We start from the raw sequence: 20,974 nt of genomic DNA on the forward strand, positions 1-20,974 counted from the left end.
CTTCATGACACCTTCGTTGTTCTAATAATATAATATATATAATAATATAGTAATATAGTATAAGTAATGGATAATGTACATCCAGCTGGTTGTAATCGTTGAATACACCCTGACTCCGAAACGGTTTATTCTGTGATAGCAACCGGCTGAATGTACATTTTCCCTCTTATAACGTGACTACAGAAGTAAACAATTAGACACAAAATTTGATTTGTGTTGAAATATTTTAATAGCTCTTTAAATGCAAGGCTTTCGCAAAGAAAAACAATTCCTAGCACAGCTTTGAGACTAGAGAAAAGTTCAAATAAGACAGACATTTAATCACTAATTACACCGCTTTTCTCCACATAATTAATGACGAGGACATAAAACGCTATGTTAACTGAGGCGCAAGATGATAGCAGTTGCGTTTGAATGAAACGAGAGACAGCATGGTGGTGTAATATGACAGACGTGAAAGAAGTGCCAGCCTCAAATGCCCAGATGAGCGGTGCGTTATTTGGCATTGCTAATGACGATGGTTGTTTTGGGGGAAAACACACAGAATATTGCTACTGACAATATCTCTTGTCCCCATAATTATTTATGTGGTGAAAAGCTGTGTAATAAGTTGCAGGACTGTACCTTATTGTACCTGTTATTATGTTAATATTGTGTCAGACAGAGACAGTTTAGTGTCTTTATCGAAGAATATAGACTGCAGACTGCCATTACTGACCAATCACAGTTCTCAAGTACTCCAGAGAGCAATGTAATATGGCAGCATATTTTGTTACCTGCTTGTTTGGAGTGTGTCATGCCTAAAACTGTTGTCTAGGTAAGCAGCCCACTAGGTTTTGGAACGTAGCCCTTGTCTGAAAGCAAAATTAAATATATTTGGCTGGTCACCAACCAAGAACTATTAGAGGACTTCTCTGAAAACTTTGATTATGAGGAAATGTGAAATAGTTATGTACATTGTATAAACAAAGAAGTCACTGTCACCTCTTTGCCTCACAGTGTAAGCTAAAAAGGACACTGAGGCATCAAATGTCCACTGAGCCAGCTGAATATTTTTTGCTGTCACTGTGGCCATTGACAAGGACAAAGCAAATGATCAAATTCATTATTTTGCATGCCATTATTTCAGTATCAGTATAGACGGTCAAAGAGATACTTTACTTTGTTCACATACAAAGTGGAATTTTTTTATTGCTCCAAGGTTATTTTATAGGTCAGGAGCCTTAATGGAGTTCTCAGTTTCACTGACGTTTCATTCAAGTAACTTTGCCTCAGATGTTCTCCCTAAAATGCAAAAATAAATAAATTACATAAAATTACTTAAATGACTTAAAACTTAATTTTGTCTCATCAGCTATGAAAGAGCACCTCTGAGCAATAATGTTTTTGAGATCCAGCTATAAGTCTACAAGAAGATAAAAATGATATACTGTAAATTTTCCATCATGGCAATTTATTATTACCTTTCAGATCTTATTATCTTTAATACTTTTTCCTTTCACAACAGGGCAACCTGGTGGCTATCAAACATGTGAACAAGAAGAGGATTGAGCTCACCAGACAAGTGCTGTTTGAACTAAAGCATGTAAGAGAACACATTAAATCACAAAAGAGGTTCTGTGTATGTCTTTTGTTAAATTCCTGTTTGCATCAATATGTGTCTGTATTTTAGAAAAGAAGACAAGGTATGCATGTCATGTATGTGTTTAGACCATCGTTTATGACCCCACTTGACAGCCTTGCTGCTCAAGGTGGTTAAAACACATACCCACCCTCCCCCTTTTCTACACACATAAATACACACACATGCAGGAGGGGGCTGGGAAGCCAATATGAGGCTGTAGAAAGGGTTAGGCAATTCTTGGATTTCTACAAGGTGTTTTGGAAAGGATACACTGACTTTAGACATTGTCAGTAAATGGATGTTAAAGAAATAAAGCAAAACACATTTTGTTTTTAAATCTGAATGATATATATAGCAACTATATATATCATTAAAAAACTATTGGTCACAGTCATCAACTAGCCCAACAGCTGCTATTATTGTGATATTAATTTTTATCTAAACCCACCCCCCACACATTTTTATGGCTTTAGCAGTTAGTTTGTATAGTTTGTTTTTTAAATTAATGTTTTTTTTTTATTATTATTATTTTTTTTTTATTCATCCTCTTCAAAGCATCACCTCTACACTCTTATACATTCACTCTGAATAATTTCTGATAAACCACACAGCGCACCACAAACCATCACGGACCAAGTCATGGCTGAAATTGGCTACAGTTCTTTTGTCACGCTGGGTATGGAAGGTCAATACAAAGTTGAGTACATTGCATTGTGGGATACAGTACTACTTTGTTCTCAGTACTCAGTAATAGTGCTCTCTATACTTTTTGGATATCTAGGGTATTCTGTGCATACAGAAAATTCACATGCTATGCACAGTTTGTAGTAGGAATGATATTGTAGCATACTATTATGGTCATAGGCCAAATCTGTTCTTTCTGTCTATCTGAGACCACCGTGATTGAGTCTGAGCCTAAAAATAAATAAATAAATATGCAGTGAGTCCATGCTTCCCATAACAGGCTTATTTGAAGCCTAAGTTTATTATGATAGCCTTATTCTGAAGGAAAGCTGATAACACCGGCTGACTTGTGGCCAGTTCCAACCTGCTCAACTTTGGTGGGAAATGTGAGGGGCTGCATGGCTTGGTGCATGTGTGATAAAACAGCAGTCATCCCTGAAGTGTCATCCCTGCAGACCGTGGCCCTGGGGGTCTGATTAGCTCTTGGGACAAAGTGAAATAAATGGCCAGACAAAGACAAATGGGGGGGTAAGGATGGGGCAGTGGAAACTTCCTTCTTCGTTCCCACTGACATTTGCCCTCAGTGTTATGGAGGTCAAAGGTTACGCTAAGAAAAGTTTACATGACCACAGATTTTGCCACTCACTGTAGCTCCATGATCTCCATGGTCTGAAGAAAAAAAAAAAAAGAAACGTTGAGGAAACTTGAAAAACATTTATTTTATTTTATTTTATTTTATATTATTGTTAGCCATGGTCTTTGAGATTTTCAGAATGAGTGAAATTCTGTCAAGCATCATACAGATTATATTTCAAAATTAATTTTGTTGTTACTAATAGATGAGAGATGTGCAGTTCAACCATTTGACGAGGTTTATTGGCACTTGTATCGATCCACCAAACATCTGCATTGTGACAGAGTATTGCCCCAGGGGAAGTCTACAGGTAAATACCCTCAAGTTCATGCTTAAAATATTTTTTTTTGTTAACCAACAACATTATTGTTAATTATTTATTAGTATTACTCTGTGATCGCAGGCAGTGTGAATTGTTTATTAAAAGGATGACATTTACATTGCTAATATTACAATGCATTTTGTTTTGTCCATTTCTGGGAAGTAGGCAACTGTACATTTGTCACACCCCAGGACTGTTTTGTTGTGTTTTTCATTCCCCATGTGCTCTGTGTGACCTAGTTTCTGTCTCCTGTTAATTGTGTCATTTGGTTCAGGTGTGTGTCATTAATTATTGTCATTAGTTACCCTTTATTAGTTGTATTCAGTTCTCAGTGCATTTGTCCGGTCTACTTCGTTGACACTACATATGTGTGGTTCCTGCCTGTCTACCTTGTATTTGCCTTTATGTGGATTTATTAAAGACTATTTACATTGCAACTCCTTCTTCTTCGTGCGTTTATCCATGGAACCGTGACAGAAGACCGGACCTAAAAAGTAAAGTGCGCGGCATGCTTCCCCACGTTTTGTTTTTTCATTTTCTTGTCATGAGTGATCCTGCCTGCTTCCTCCTCATGCTGGAGCAGAGGAGCCTTTCCCTCGAGGACCATACAAGACTGTTTGTGGAAATCTCCAACTTTACCCACTACCCGGACTACTGCCTCTGCACATTCTACCAAACCAGCCTAAACGACGAGTGCAGAGCGCGGTTGTCCGGAGATGGTCCTCGGGGAGATTTTGCAACCTTTGTGGAGTGGGTGCTGGTGTCCTGTGGATCCCCACTGACTGTGGACTTTGAGGACGATGACACCAGCCCCACTCCTGACCCAGAGCCCACCCCACCATCACCCCGAGCCGCGGGCCGTCAGCCCGAGCCCACCACGGACGGAGAGCCAGAGCCCAAGGCAACCCACGAGCCATCGCAAGAAAGAGCGACTAAGCTGGAGATTGCCCCGGAGCCAGAGCCTCATGAACCATCTGATCAGGTGCGAGAGCCGGCTACATTGCACGTGACAGTGGAAGTTACAGTGGAGCGTGAGGGTGCTGAGGAAAGCCCCGCCCACTGCACCACCGCTGAGGGTGAGCAGTCGCAGGACTCTGAGGACTTAATAGATTGGGATACTTATGCAGACATGCCTGTTCTGCTTTCGCCTTCATCTGAACTTTCTAGCTACCCTGAATTGCCTACCTACCTGGATTTCCCACCCACCCTCCCTCTCCTGCCTCCTCCTGTCAGCCCTGCCACTTCAGCTCCACCACCGCTGCATCCTGGCAGCCCCTCTGCTCACCCTCAGCCCACCATCTGTGCGGTGAGATCGCTGCGGGTCTGCCTGTCTCCATCGGCGTCGTGGCTGGGGGATCCCTTGTCTTCACTTCCAGCCTCTGAGTCCTGGACTCCGCCTCGGCCCTCCGACCCAGCGACTCCACCTCGGCTCCTAGTTCCCTCATATCCACCGTTGCCCATCGGCCCACCAGCTCCACCGGCCTCCTTCGTCCCTCCGGCTCCGCCTTGGTCGGTCGTTATACTGCCATCACCTCAGTGCTCCGCTCATCCAGCTGCCCCTTGTCGCTCCGCCCCACCAGCTCCATTGGGCTCCTCCCTCCCTCCAGCTCCACCTTGGTTCTCAGTCGCTCCGGCTCCGCTGCGGACCTCCGGATCTCCTCCTCGGTCGCCAAAGCTCTCAGCTCAACCCTGGCGCTCCGGATCCTCGGCTTTACCCGGGCTCATCTGCTCTCCGCCTCGGGCTCCTCCTCCACCTGCTCTGCCGCCGTTAGTCGGCCCCCTGGAGTCAGCGGCCATTCCTCCTCCATGGCTCCTCCCTCCGTCGGCTCCACCATGGGCCGTCATCATGGCTGTGGCTTGGGTCTCGCCGGGCTCCTCCTGCTCCAAGTCCCTACTATCTCCATCCTGGCTCCTCCCTCCATCATCGCCACCCTGGACTATGTTAGTCGTCCTCCTCCCGGTGATCCGACCACCTCCTGAACCTCCTTCAATCACCTTTCACCATCCCACATCCAGTTCTTTGTCCTCCTCCATAGTCCCCCTCCGCCCCTCCCTTCTTCTCTTTGGCGTGAGATTGCGCCTTTCCTTCTCAACTGTCACATCCCAGAACTGTTTTGTTGTGTTTTTCATCCCCCATGTGCTCTGTGTGACCTAGTTTCTGTCTCCTGTTAATTGTGTCATTTGGTTCAGGTGTGTGTCATTAATTATTGTCATACCCTTTATTAGTTGTATTCAGTTCTCAGTGCATTTGTCTGGTCTACTTCGTCGACACTACATTTGTGTGTGTGGTTCCTACCTGTCTACCTTGTATTTGCCTTTATGTGGATTTATTAAAGACTATTTACATTGCAACTCCTTCTTCGTGCGTTTATCCATGGAACCGTGACAACATTTGTCTCTATTACAATGTTATTGCAATTCTTTCATTTCCATATTAATGACCTTGTTTGTTATGATCATACTATATTTGTGTTAATGTCTTGTGTGAATGTTTTATACATAATTACATCACAATTAATTTGGTTTATATACACACATACACATATATATATATACTGTGTGTATATATATAATCTAAATCATCAATCATATTTTTATATAAATTATTTGCGTGTACAAAAATGAAGTCTGTATATTCAGATGTTTTGCAGTGTTGAATTTCAGTTTGTTCTTTTATAGGACATCCTTGAAAATGAGAGCATCAACCTGGACTGGATGTTTCGATACTCACTGATTAGTGACATTGTGAAGGTTTGTGAGACCACTAATAACCTTTATAAATGTGCATACAGAACATACATCAGCCCTATTCATTCACACACATTTTTAATATATTGTTTAGTTTAGTCAAATTAGTTCTGGAACTAAAAACATCATAAATTAAAAACAACCCTTTTGTAATGTTGTGCCTTTTAAAATGTCTAATGTATTGTTGAAAAAGCCAGATGGGCAACAGAATCATAAAACAGTGTTGGTTTGATTATTTGCTTTTCTGAGAGGAGCCCCATTAGTAAAAGAAAATGGCCTGGCATCAAAGATAGCATGACATTGTTTTTGGAAAAGATATATGAAAATAATTTCTCTCTAAATTCTCCCTCCATTAAAGTAAACCAATCTTCTGTTCAGTGTCAAAGGTACTTGAGAGCCCAGGCACATAAAAGCATTTGGCTTTTGCTGGAAAATTGGCCTGCAACTACGACAAAGTAAACTGTCGCTTAAACGCACAAAACATATTTTGGCTTTTAAGATGGAAAAATGCTTCAAAAGCATTATTTGATTTAAAAATAGTACTTGTCTGAATTTAGTAGGCCAAGGCCACCTGAATTTATGGCTGACAGACATACTTGCCTTAAGTTGTTGATCCTGAGTATTAAATATGTATAGTTTATATATGTATTAAATTAAATACAGTTTAATGTGAAAGACAATAAACGTTAATCTGTATTTCTCTATTATGTCTTCCAAAGATAATGACGAAATATGTTATCTGGCTTCTATCAACCCAGTAATTTTCTTAAAGCTTTACGTGTACAAGGAAGTATTATTAAGAAATATAATATGGAATACACATTTAACAAAAAATGTGTATTCTGTTCTATTTGCCCCATAAACTGTGGGTAAAGACTTACCCCCGGTTTCACAGACGAGGCTTAAGTCTAGTCCTAGACTAAAATGTAAGTCTTAGCTGTTTCAACTGAAAGAAACGTGCACTGATTTATCTTAAAATACAAACCCGATTCCAAAAAAGTCGGGACACTGTACAAATTACGAATAAAAAGGAATGCAAAAATTTACAAATCTCATAAACTTATATTTTATTCACAATAGAATATAGATAACATATCAAATGTTGAAAGTGAGACATTTTGAAATGTTATGCCAAATATTGGCTCATTTTGGATTTCATGAGAGCTACACATTCCAAAAAAGTTGGGACAGATAGCAATAAGAGGCCGGAAAAGTTAAATGTACATATAAGGAACAGCTGGAGGACCAATTTGCAACTTATTAGGTCAATTGGCAACATGATTGGGTATAAAAAGAGCCTCTCAGAGTGGCAGTGTCTCTCAGAAGTCAAGATGGCAAGAGGATCACCAATTCCCCCAATGCTGCGGCCAAAAATAGTGGAGCAATATCAGAAAGGAGTTTCTCAGAGAAAAATTGCAAAGAGTTTGAAGTTATCATCATCTACAGTGCATAATATCATCCAAAGATTCAGAGAATCTGGAACAATCTCTTTGCATAAGGGTCAAGGCTGGAAAACCATACTGGATGCCCGTGATCTTCGGGCCCTTAGACGGCACTGCATCACATACAGGAATGCTACTGTAATGGAAATCACAACATAGGCTCAGGAATACTTCCAGAAAACATTGTCGGTGAACACAATCCACCGTGCCATTTGCCGTTGCCGGCTAAAACTCTATAGGTCAAAAAAGAAGCCATATCTAAACATGATCCAGAAGCGCAGGCGTTTTCTATGGGCCAAGGCTTATTTAAAATGGACTGTGGCAAAGTGGAAAACTGTTCTGTGGTCAGACGAATCAAAATTTGAAGTTCTTTTTGGAAAATTGGGACGCCATGCCATCCAGACTAAAGAGGACAAGGACAACCCAAGTTGTTATCAGCGCTCAGTTCAGAAGCCTGCATCTCTGATGGTATGGGGTTGCATGAGTGCGTGTGGCATGGGCAACTTATACATCTGGAAAGGCACCATCAATGCTGAAAGGTATATCCAAGTTCTAGAACAACATATGCTCCCATCCAGACATTGTCTCTTTCAGGGAAGTCCTTGCATTTTCCAACATGACAATGCCAGACCACATACTGCATCAATTACAACATCATGGCTGCGTAGAAGGAGGATCCGGGTACTGAAATGGCCAGCCTGCAGTCCAGATCTTTCACCCATAGAAAACATTTGGCGCATCATAAAGTGGAAGATGCGACAAAGAAGACCTAAGGCAATTGAGCAACTAGAAGCCTGTATTAGACAATAATGGGACAACATTCCTATTCCTAAACTTGTCTCCTCAGTCCCCAGACGTTTGCAGACTGTTATAAAAAGAAGAGGGGATGCCACACAGTGGTAAACATGGCCTTGTCCCAAATTTTGTGTTGATGCCATGAAATTTAAAATAAACTTATTTTTCCCTTAAAATGATACATTTTCTCAGTTTAAATATTTGATATGTCATCTATGTTGTAGTCTGAATAAAATATTGAAATTTGAAACTTCCTCATCATTGCATTCTGTTTTTATTCACAATTTGTACAGTGTCCCAACTTTTTTGGAATCGGGTTTGTATATCAGTGCCTTTGTTTCGTCTCAAGATGCACCCCAGTAATGTTTTTTTCTAAGCATGTTTATTAAAATTACTTAAATTTCCTAATTGAACTATGGCCTAATCCTGGTTTAGTCTAAGTCCTGTCTGTGAAACCAGGCCATAATGTTCTGTTTAATGCTTATGCTCCCAGGGAATGAATTATCTGCATAACAGTTACATTGGCTCCCATGGCAATCTGAAATCATCTAATTGTGTGGTGGATAGCCGCTTCGTTTTGAAAATCGCAGATTATGGTCTGGCAAGCTTCCGTTTCTGTTGTGAAAATGAAGACTCACATCCACTGTACGCAAGTAAGAATCTATTGAAGTTTTCTGTTTTGATGCATGTTGCATGTTGATGCAGTTGACTTTTGCCCATGCAGTGCTGATAAAATCACTAATGTGACCTGATTTAGTGACTGCTTACCAAACGGATTTTTCAGAAAAGCTATGGACGGCTCCAGAGTTGCTGATATATGATAGGTATCCGCCCCAAGGAACCCAGAAAGGAGATGTGTACAGTTTTGGGATCATACTACAGGAGATAGCACTAAGGAACGGCCCATTTTATGTTGAAGGCATGGATCTCAGTCCCAAAGGTAAAAGACTCAACGATCAAGTACATTTAAACTGATTTGTTGCACATGACTGACAAGGGTTTGGTTTTGTTTTGTTACAGAAATAATCCAGAAGGTGCAGAATGGCCAGAAGCCATACTTCAGACCTACCACAGATAACAGCCGGCACTGTGAGGAGCTGACCATCTTAATGGAAGGCTGTTGGGCTGAAGACCCTGCCGAACGGCCTGATTTCAGCCACATCAAGATCTTTATTGCAAAATTTAACAAGTAAGCACTACACACTGCCACACGTAACTTAGATTTGTAATATTTACATGAAGTAGAAGCAGCATTGTATCTTTAAACAGAATGCAGCATCTGTTCTAGAGCTGACAGCTCATTGATAAACAGCCTTTATTGATGCGAGTGAAGGCTTTATGGTTAATTCCCCAAAGGGGCACTTGACAGACATTGACAAAGCTCCACTAAAAAGCCTGGTATGTTTCATGTAAAGGAGGACCTTAAAGCCGAGTCTCCATTATATAAATGCATCTTGTTGACATTTTTAGACTTGTTAGTGATTGGACAAAGTTTATCCATCAGTTTATAAATATCAGATATCTAAGTATAAACCAGGGCAGGGTTTCCCAAAAGCATGGTAAACCATAAGTAGATCACAGAAAGGATTGTACGGGGCAACTTAAAATTATAGGCTGCTTCGCAAAAGCATAGTAACTTGAGGAGTACCTGAAAATCGTTGTCGATCAAGTGCTTAGGAATAATCATAAATAACTATAGTGCATTGCAAGGAGACAGACTTGTGCAGTCATCTGCAGGAAAACTACTATAAATTACATCTAAACTCAATACCGTTCCAATGCTGTCATGGTGGGTCGGGAAACGAGGATGAGAGGATCTAATTGAAACTAGACCTTTATTAAAGGGACAGTTTGCCCAAAAATTAAAATTAGATCATTATTTACTCACTCTCATGTCATTCTAAACCCATAAGACCTTTGTTCATCTTTGGGACACAAATTAAGATATTTTTGATGAAATCTGAGAGCTCTCTGACCATCCATAGACAGCAAGGGTACTATCATGATCAAGGTCCAAAAAGGTAACGTGTGTTCCGCGACAGCAGCATCACGTGCATGCGTTGTTTACGTGAAGGTAAAGGAACGTGCATGCATCATGTACTCTCCAAAATGGTGCCCTAGGATGACATGGAGGAGAAGAATTGTTGAATAAAGTTGTTATTTTATTTTTGTTTCTGGACCTCGATCATGGTACTACTCTTGCTGTCTATGGAGGGTCAGAGATAGGGATGGGTACCGAAACTCGGTATTAAATCGGTCTCGGGGCTAAATTATGAAAGACCGGAGTATCGATAAGCTCTGACGTTATCGGTACGTCTGTCGGTATTGGAGAAATTAAGAAAACACACATACATTTATTGTTGCTCTCTCTCTCTCTCTCTCTCTATATATATATAATGTCGCCAGCTGTTTTTATGTGCAATAATATTCAAACATTTGTCTATGATGCATTTTTGCTATGCGCAATTCAGAAGCCAGATCGCGCTCACGCGGAGGAGCTTCAGCACACGCAACATGAAAGTCCTGTTTAATTATGATAGAAGAGAGAACCAACTATTCAAACATCTGCTCACACTTTAGGCCTGTGGCTGTTATATTAAGCTAAGTATTTTTTTTTTTTTTTTCGATTTTGGCTTCCAAGGATTATAGCCGCATTTCTTCTAGCACAACTCCCTTCCCTTCATAGCGGCGCGGATTCGTTCCTCCGAACCAAAACTTAACATCTGAATCAGCTCAATCAGTGATTGTTATAAAATGCCGTCTTTACTGTTGCTACATTGCAGGACATATTTGATAGTAAAACGTTGAAAGTACAATCTGCACAAGTGATGCTGTTCCCCAGGCTGAAATGTGTGTGCGCGCGTGTGCCTGCGTGGCTGCGTGCTCCAAAACGGACAAGCAAAGTACACTTTGAGCTTCGGGCGCGTCGAAATAACACACAAAAATATGCCAAAAAATACACACACAATGTGTCAAAATGGCCGGTAATGAGAGTCTTCACTTTTATGTTTTAAGTGGACGAGAACAGTTGGGAGAAAATCCGATGCGTGTCAGTATATTGTCTTAAAGTGTCAGACTGGAGCTTGAGCCATCAATGTTAATCAAAGAACAAAATGCAAAGAGAAAATCACCCACAGCTCTTAATCTGAACAACGTTATAGCTTTAATAAACATAAATATATCAGTACATACAGTGAAAACTATGCAGTGCTCATTTACATTTACAAACCTTAACGATACCCATCCTTAGTGAGAGAGCTCTCGGATTTCATCAAAAATATCTTAATTTGTGTTCCAAAGATGAACGAAGTTCTTGCGGGTTTGGAACGACGTGAGGATGAGTAATTCATTATATAATTTTCATTTTTGGGTGAACTATCCCTTTAAAACAAAGAAGGTACTGCATAGATGGCTGTAAAATATTTTGTTCGAAGTGTTGAAGTTGACACTAGGGGTTGCACTTGTGAACTGAACGGGAGCTTCTGAAGGGCCTGGTTCAGCACCCTCATGGCCAAGATTGGTCTGAGTCCCCCACCTTTCTTGAATATGATGAAGTAGGGTCTGTAAAACCCTTTCTTCCTATCGGCCAGGGGGGCAGGCTCTATCACGCCCTTCGCCAGAATGGTCGGGACTACTGCTCGAAGAACAGCGGCATTCTCATGGTGCACTGTGGAAAACAGAATGCCACTGAACTTCGGCAGACGATTGCCGTACTGAATCGCATAGCCAAACCAAACGGTTCTGAGAAGGCACTGGGAAGGGCTGGGGAGCTTCAACTAAATGTCGATAAAACAGAACATAACCATCACTATAGCACGTTTTTTCTTGATGACCGTGAAATAAACTAAAAATGCTCTGTCATTTTTGATTGTACAGATAACAGTAAGGCACTGTTTGAAACTGCAAATGGTCTATTTTTATTTGTTTGTTTTAACAAAACAATGTGCTTTTGTGAAATAAAGAAAACAAACAGGGTGCACACTCTGCCGTCTCTCTGCTCTCTGTCAACTTTCTTCACAGAAACATACATAAAACAACCTAAATCTCAGTGAATACTTGCCTCACAAACATGATAAATGTGGGGCAGTCGTGGCCTAGTGGATAGAGAGTTGGACTTGTAACCCGAAGGTTGTGGGTTCGAGTCTCAGGTCCGGCAGGGATTGTAGGTGGGGGGAGTGAATAACCAACACTCTCTCCACCCTCAATACCACGACTGAGGTGAGACCCTTGAGCAAGGCACCGAACCCCCAACTGCTCCCCAGGCGCCGCAGCGTTGGCTGCCCACTGCTCCGGGTGTATGTTCGCTACTGAGTGTACACTTGGATGGGTTAAATGCAGAGCACACATTTCACTGCTGGTTATACTCTGTATAATTGTGTATGTGACAAATAAAAACAAATTATAATTATAAATTATAATTAAATATATGTATATAAAGCTTGAAATGTCTACTTTTAAATGAATATGTGAATGTAAGTCATGTTGAAAACAAATATTCTCAGATAACGTAATTGTATTAAACCAACGCAAGGCACAGTTTTCCCCATCTGAGCTCATTATCTGTAATGTGATCACGCCCACGCACATGCTATTCTTACGATAATCATCCAAGTGATACATGCGAATATGTAAACGTACACATCACCTCCGTAAACAAAGCAGAAATATTCATCAAGTTAATCTAGGATACTTTTCATTTTTGGAAGAAGATGCGCTGATAAAAATAAGACAGAATTTACCTCAGAAGAAGAACGCGATGCGAAGTGCTGCGTGGCGTGGCTTGAGCCAATTGAGAAAATTATTTCTGATGAGTAAGGCATTTTTTATTACTTGTGTCATTTCATTGCATCTAAATGTCTCACGACACCAGGATGTTTTTTTAATGTTCTATAAAATATAAAACAATACAATATAAAAATATTCGTCTCAGGTTATGCATGCAACCATCGTTCCTCTTCAGAAACTCGAGCTGCGTCCGAAAACGGTAGGGGAACGCCTGCAGCGTGACCGCGCTCTGATACAAGTGAAATCTGTCCAATGGATGTGCGAGACGTCACGTGCGGTTGACGTAATGGCCAGGAAGCATAAAAGCATGTGCGGTGGAACCGGCGTCAGCTTTTGTCATTCAGCAACCGCTACTCTGTGTGTGTCTGTCAATCTGTGTTGTGAGCAGTGTTGTGCAAGTTACTTCCAAACTGTAATACTTTACAGATTACTTGTTACAGTTATTTAAAAGTAATTCCTTACCTTACAATATTACTGTCTCAGAATTGTAATGCGTTACATGATTCCTGTATTACTTTTGAGTTACTTTCACCAAAATATCTACAGAAGTAGAACTTAACATTCTAAAATGACAAAATGTACTAGAGCCCTGCCCTAATGGCAAAGTGTTTATATTTCGTTCCTTTTTATTAAGTTAATTTAGAAAAAACGTTTGGAGCATTTTTTTTTCATTAAATAAGTTTTTTCTTTCTTAAAGTAACGACCAAGCGGCCAGCGGCAGACCGGCAAGCTGATCATAGCTTATGCTTGATAAGTTTAACCTTCTCAAATCATCATGACTTGCCTAACATAAAATCTACAGATATACTAAAACAGTTGAAGCATATAACAATGTTTAAACGTTAAACCTAGATAAATGTGCGCTGCATCAATAGTTTGTGTGGGGAGTGGAAGCTAAAGCGCAGGACATGGAGGCACCAGCGCAATCAATTGCAATTTTTTTTCAATGGAAACAACTTATGCCGTAATTTTTGCTCATAAAGGTAAGAGTAATACATCATTCGTAACTGTAAAGGGTCTATTTTTTATGTCTATTTTATTTGTGTGCACTCATAATGTCAACAAACCGTTGTGCTTTTATCTTGAACAGGAGTGCTTCACAAAAATTAACCGAAAGACAACGAATACATGCCTCACAGACATGATAAATATATCTATAGAAAGCTTTAAATTACTACTTAACAAAATAAATAAAAAGCAAAACAAAAATTATTTAATATAATCGTTATCTGTGAAGATGCACTTCTCTGTAAACATTGGCATCCTCTGAGGTCCTCTGAGGGGTTGGCATTATCTTTTCTCAGGTGTTCGGTCATCTCAGATCATTTAAGGGTTGGATCCAGACTGAAGCTTCTGTAATTCCTAGTTACCACTGGCTGTTAATCCCGTGACAGAAACAGAGAAACAAATAGAGACATAATTAGCGTAGCTGCTGTTCCATCTAAGCAAAAATGATTTGTTCAACCCAAGCTAAATAATAATAATAATGTACATTTGATCAGATATAACTGCAGTACAAGATTATAAAATGCATTATGTGAATGCTTGGCTAAAGACATGTGTCTTTAATCTAGATTTAAACAGAGAGAGTGTGTCTGAAACCCGAACGTTATTCCAGAGTTTGGGAACCAAATATGAAAAAGCTCTACCTCCTTTAGTGGACTTTGCTATCCTAGGTACTACCAAAAGTCCAGAGTTTTGCGACCTTAGGGAGCGGGTTGGATTGTAGCATGGTAGAAGACGAGTTAGGTACGCAGGAGCTAAACCATTTAGGGCCTTATAGGCAAGTAATAATATTTTGTAAATGATACGGAACTTAATAGGTAGCCAGTGCAGAGACTGTAAAATTGGGGTAATATGATCATATTTTCTTGACGTGGGGTCACCCTGCCCGTGGTCTGTGGAGTGGTTGCCGTCTCATGTGGCACATCAACTGCCTGGAGATGCTGACGGTGTTTCACCGAAACACTTTCTCCCAGACCTAAGAGATTGCCGTGTGTTGGTGCGATAGCACCGACAACACAGTGGTGGTCTCTTACATCAACCACCGAGGAGGTCTGCGTTCACGCCCCCTGTACAGGCTGGTGTACCAGATCCTTGGGTGGTCCCAGGACAAACTCCTCTCGCTGAGAGCAGTTCACATGCCTGGGCATCTCAGTATGGGAGTAAACATCCTGTCGAGGCAGGGGCCGAGGCCCGGGGAATGGATGCTTCACCCCGAGGTGGTGAAGCAGATCTTGAGAGTGTTTGGCCAGGCACAGGAGGACCTCTTCGCTACTCAAGTAAGGAGACAGCGCAATGTCCCCTCTGGTACTCTCTAATTCATCCAGCTCCACTGGGGCTGGATGCCATGGTACAGACGTGGCCGAGGCTTCGTCTGTACGCTTTACCCCGATCGCTCTACTCCCGGGAGTTCTGGCGAGAGTGCGCTGGAATGAGGTCAGTGTACTTCTGGTAGCACCATTCTGGATGGGCCGAGTATGGTTCTGGGACTTGATTTCTCTCCTCAACGGCTCTCCATGGGAGATTCCCGTCAGGAGGGATCTCCTCTCACAAGGAGATGTGGAAGTTGTGGGTGTGGTCCCTGAGGGGGTGCAACTCATAGCTTCCGGTCTCTCAACCGAGGTTGTTGAGACCATCCTCTAATCCAGAGCTCCCTCAACGAGGAAACTGTACGCCTTGAAGTGGAAACTAGGAACGAGGAACTAGGGTTACATATGCATAACCTAGAGACGTTCTCCGAAGGGAACGAGACGCGGTGTCGAAATGCTATGGGAACGTCTTCAGCGTGACCGCGCTCTGAATCACGTGTGTAATCTGTCCAATGGACGGGCGAGACGTCACGGGCAGGGTGACGTAGCGACCAGGAATCTTAAAAGCACGTGCGGTGGAACCGGCGTCAGCTTCTAGGAATGAAGCAAGCGCTCGCAGTGATGCCGGATGTTTTGTCCTGAGATGCAGTGTCTCGTTCCCTTCAGGGAACCATGGTTACATTCGTAACTTGAGACGTTCCCTTTCAGTAACTCGAGCTGCATCGAAACGCTATGGGAACGAGGTGCCCACGCTGCCAGACTCCCTGCCTAGTGTGGATGGAGCACAGCTAGGGCAAGAGAACAGAAGAGCCAGGAGTGACTCGCATATCTAGGCCATAGAACCTGACAAATGTCAGGGGAGTAGACCATGCCGCAATGTTGCATATGTCCTGCATAGAAACACCTGCCAAAAAGGCCTTGGAGGCCGCCACACCTCTAGTCGAATGAGCCTTGACCCCCAGAGGCAAGGGGAGGTCAGAGGACTCGGTATCCACAATCCACCGACTGAGGGTCTGTTTCTCGACAGGGCAGCTTTGTGCTCACACTGGACACATACAATTAAGCTTCTGCTGGTCGGGCTCCCTGAAGGGAGGAGAACAGAAGGCCTGGAGTATGACAGGCCGTGGTGTAGAGGAGGGGACCTTAGGGACATTCCCCGCTCGAGGGTACAGAAAAGCTTTGGCCAGACCGGGCGCAAAGTCGAGATAGGAAGGGGCCACTGAGAGGGCTTGCAGATCCCCAACTCTCTTAAGATGACGATATTGCCAGAAGAAAGGTAGTCTTGATAGTGAGATGGCGATCAGATATCTCAATAGGCTCGAAGGGAGGCCTACAGAGAGCTTCTAGCACCACAGCCAGGTCCCATGGAGGGACACGAGACCGTACTGGAGGCCTCAGCCTCAGCGCACCGCAGAGGAAACGTGTGACTAGGGGGTGTCTACCCACTGACTGGCTAGCAAGAGGGGTGTGGTAGGCCGCTATAGCCGCCACGTAGACCTTCAGGGTGGAGTGGGTTAACCCTGCGGATAAACGGGCCTGCAAGAACTCCAGCACTGTAAAGGACAGTTGACTGGGTCAAGCTGGCGGTCTCGGCACAATGAAGTGAAGAGTCTCCACTTCAGGGCATACAGTTTCTTCAATGAGGATGCTCTGGACTTGAGGATGGTCTCAACAACCTCGGTTGAGAGACCAGGGGCTATGAGTTGTGCCCCCTCCGGGGCCACACCCACAGCTTCCACATCTCCAGGTGGGGGTGAAAGATGGTGCCCCCTGCCTGTGAGAGGAGTTCCCTCCTGACGGGAATTTCCCATGGAAAGCCGTCGAGGAGAGAAATCAGGTCCAAGAACCATACTCAGCCCGGCCAGAATGGGTCTACTAGTAGCAGACGGACCCCGTCCCGGCGCACTCTCTCCAGAACTACACCCACGCAGAGGCTATGCGCTCACTGAGAGCATGAGTCTCGCTCTTCTCTGCCCGTGAATCGCCGCCTTCAATGAATGCAGGCCCACTCTGCCATTCTCCTCTCTCAGCGAGCTCGGAGTGATCTCATGCTGGCACAGGTTCCGCATGCTCACTCTCCCTCAGCACTTTGATTCACCTGTGTGTTTTACACTTTAGGATCAATGCCCCTCGTTACATTGAGCGGTTCAATCCTTCTAGGCTGCTTGGAGTAGAATGCTGTCAGCGATGCATAAGCTTCACATTTGTGTGTACGCCACTGAGACTGCTCGCTCAGACAGGCTGCTTTTACTGTGAAAGCATGAGTCTGTCCCTGCTTCGCTCGCAGATCGCCTTCTTCAGTGAAGGTGACCCTACCCCTCCCGCTCTCAAGTTTCTCCTTTCCCAGCTGCCTCGGAGGAAGAAATGGCGAAATGACAGGTTGAGCAATCAGGCTTAAGTTATCTTACGCCGGCACAAGTCCCGCGTGTGTCACAGGCTGAGGCGGCTCTCAAAGGGGCTGGCTGCTCTCACTGCAAGATTATTGAGTCTAGTGAAGCACTTGTGAGAGGAAAAGGAAAGGATCCGTTCTTGCTGAGGCTGGAACTCCCTTGAAGAAAGCTGATTCTCTCCATCCTTCTGTTCAACACTGAGTGATTGAAGTTTTATTCAGGCTAGGCACGTTCTTCTCATTCAGCGCGAGCCCAAGCAAACTACTGCTGTGACAGTGGACCCACATACTCAAAAGAGCTATTCTCCTCTTCTCATTACCACGAAAGTCAGTTCCCCGCCCCCTTGTGGCAAACAACCATTCATAAAGAGAGAACCACTTGCCATCCGGCTCCAGGCCATCCCACATGTTTCAAGCCGGGTTCTAATTATCATAAAATGAGGTTACTCGTTTCAGTTAGTGATTCAGAGGTATTACTCAGACTTCGGTGTGAGACAACGAAGCTCATGTTCTCGCTGCTTCCTCGTCCCCTAAAAAGATGGCGGGCAAAAACACATTCTCAGGCATCTGGCAGGCATCTCAGGCATCGCTCACTTATGAGACGCCCTTTCAAGATGTTACTCTGAAACAGATCCTTGCACAAATATGTCCCGAGGACAGGTTTCTGACAAGTGGATTTGAAAGTCGCTTACTTTCACATCCTCCTCTGTGATCAAAGCCTGTGTCCCTTTCCACGCCTGGCGCCTGGGCCGATTTTACATCAGGGTAACCCATCGCTGTATCAGAGCTGTGACCCCCTGGACAACTCCTCGCCTGTTTCAATCAGAGGAAGGACCTTCTCTTGGACACAAAGGGCATGATTTAGCACCCCTGGCCAGAGCTGTGGAGCCTTCATGTCTGGGCCCTTGACGGGAGCGTGTGCAGCTCCCAGTGAGTTAATTCCGATTCCGCGATTCCTTCAGTATTAAGTGGCAGCTCGCATCCAGTTCAAGTCACTGATGCTTGCGTACAGATCTACCACAGGCTCTGCACCCTCCTACTTCCACTCACTATTACGAACCTACATCCCCTCCAGAAGTTTGAGATCTGCTAGTGAGCGACGCCTTGTGGTACCATCACAGAGAGGCTCAAAATCACTCTCCAGAACATTCTCGTTCACCATTCCTGGCTGGTGGAATAATCTTCCCACCCCTATCCGGAACGCCGGATCCCTGGCAACCTTCAAGCAACAACTGAAAACTCATCTCTTTCGGCAGTACTTGACTTCATCCTAAACTCAAAAAAAAAAAAAAAAAAAACTTTCCCTCTATCTTTCTCTCCACCTACTAGCTTGTACTTATTTGAACAATGACTGAGACTTGGTGTTACGAGCACTTCCTCTGTCTGACTGCCTCTTCAAGATGAATCGCTTTTTGTATTCCCCAATTGTAAGTCGCTTTGGATAAAAGCGTCTGCCAAATGACTAAATGTAAATGTAAAATGTTCACTAACTTTAAGTTAATCGACAACGAATTGTGACTCTCGGGAAAAACTGGATGTCTGGTCGCCCAGTCCCTAACCCTTCGGGTGCTGAGGCCGTTGTTTCAGATCGCTAGTTCACGTTTTGGTAGCCTATCCGTCCACTGCGGCTGCCATATTGGGACTAGATATGCAAATGCCCCTTATCCAATGACAGAGATGCACATTTTGAAAGACAAGACAGTTAACTTAGCCTGTAGGATTTATTTTGAATGTCCGGTAGTTCTCAAATAACATTTAATCCCGACTCGTCTTGTTAACGAAGACGTGGCATAAATTTCATCACAGTTTTTATCATAAGATATTAGTTTTAGCTTGTCAACATCTTAGTCACAGAAAAAAAGTTTGTTGACGAATATTTTTTGTCGTCGTCTTCATCGACGAAATTAACACTGTTCTCGAAGCTGGCCAATCAGTTGGCAGAAACAACCTAGCCATTAAGTTCTTGAGGAGACCGACTCAGAGGACAGATAGCCTGCAAGCGTGTCCTCTACCCGAGGCATTGCCCCACAGTCCTGCTTCCTCAGCCCCACTATATTAGAATAATTTGCAGGAAGCGATCTTCCAACTTACTTATGGGGTATACAGTCACTACCTCCAGTACCTCCTAATACTGGATGTACTAGGGTAGCGAGTCCTCAGTCTCATCCTGGTCGATGCTCACCACATCGACTTCCTCAGAGGTAGACAGGTGAAGCAACAAGCCCTCCCTCTGGTGGGAAGAAACCATGGAGCAGGCTTCTGATCCCTGAGAGAGAGAACACTAATTCTGGTGGGTGAGGGCAAAGAAAGGGAAGCCCATCTCCAACCCATTCACCATATCCATTTGCGACCCCTATGACTGCAGCCGCAAGACTGCCGCAAGTCTGCTCTGACACTAACAACGCATAAATCATGCCTATCCCTGCCAGTGGGGCAGGGAGGAGCACACAAAGTAAAACTCTGTTTGCCAGCTTTCTTCTTTTCTACTGTTTACACCTAATGCGTTTTTCAGCTTCCTGGTCTCTATGTCACCCCGCCCGTGTTGTCTTGCCATTCCATTGGACTGATTTCAATGCAATCCCAAGGCATTTCTGATGCAATGCGAGTTCCCTAAAGTGGAAACCTTCCCCTAAGTATGAGCAATATATTATTGCCTGTTATTATTACTGTGATTAAATGTATTAATATCATTTTAGTGTATTTATATATTAAATTAATATTAATGTAATTATTAATATATCCATTTATTCCCCATTTTCAATTGCCTAAGGTTAAACTTCAAAAATTAAGTACTGAGAAGTGTGGCTCATTAGATGAATGCAGCCCTGCAGGTCTGTATGAGTGTGCTTCATGTAGGAGTGAGCACTGACCTCTAAATAGAACAATATGATTCATGAAACCACACACCAGCAGCACATGATTCAACCAGAATCGACCACACTTCATTGTAAGTGTTGCATTTTACCGCCTCATTAGATTCAACTATGCTATACTCCTCATGAATTACACTGCATTATAGCTCTTAAGTGCAGAACAGAGTACATGTTCCTGTTTTCTGTGTTCGGAACAATTCTCATGCTTTTTTTCAAATCCAGTCATATGCTGCAGCATCTCCAGTTCATCTTGTTAAATTATTAATGGGTTACCAGTGATTTCACATAAATGCAATCTTCTACTGTAATCTGTGGGCTGTAATTATAATCATATCTGCTGTAATTACACATGTGTGGAAGCAGGTG

At 43.1% G+C, this 20,974-nt stretch overlaps 1 protein-coding gene across 1 annotated transcript in view; it reads left to right on the forward strand.

The window, feature by feature from the left end:
• The window catches only part of LOC306870269 (atrial natriuretic peptide receptor 2-like), a 62,965-nt gene that overhangs the window by 31,255 nt on the left and 10,736 nt on the right, over window positions 1–20,974 (forward strand). Inside the window, exons 10-15 of the mRNA XM_079417435.1 lie at window positions 1,508–1,585; window positions 3,148–3,252; window positions 5,944–6,015; window positions 8,743–8,902; window positions 9,034–9,189; window positions 9,270–9,438. Of these exons, the coding sequence (XP_079273561.1) occupies window positions 1,508–1,585; window positions 3,148–3,252; window positions 5,944–6,015; window positions 8,743–8,902; window positions 9,034–9,189; window positions 9,270–9,438 (740 nt within the window). The remainder of the gene's footprint in view (window positions 1–1,507; window positions 1,586–3,147; window positions 3,253–5,943; window positions 6,016–8,742; window positions 8,903–9,033; window positions 9,190–9,269; window positions 9,439–20,974) is intronic.

The sequence above is a fragment of the Barbus barbus genome, assembly GCF_936440315.1.
Source record: "Barbus barbus genome assembly, chromosome: 5".
Lineage (NCBI taxonomy): Eukaryota > Metazoa > Chordata > Actinopteri > Cypriniformes > Cyprinidae > Barbus > Barbus barbus.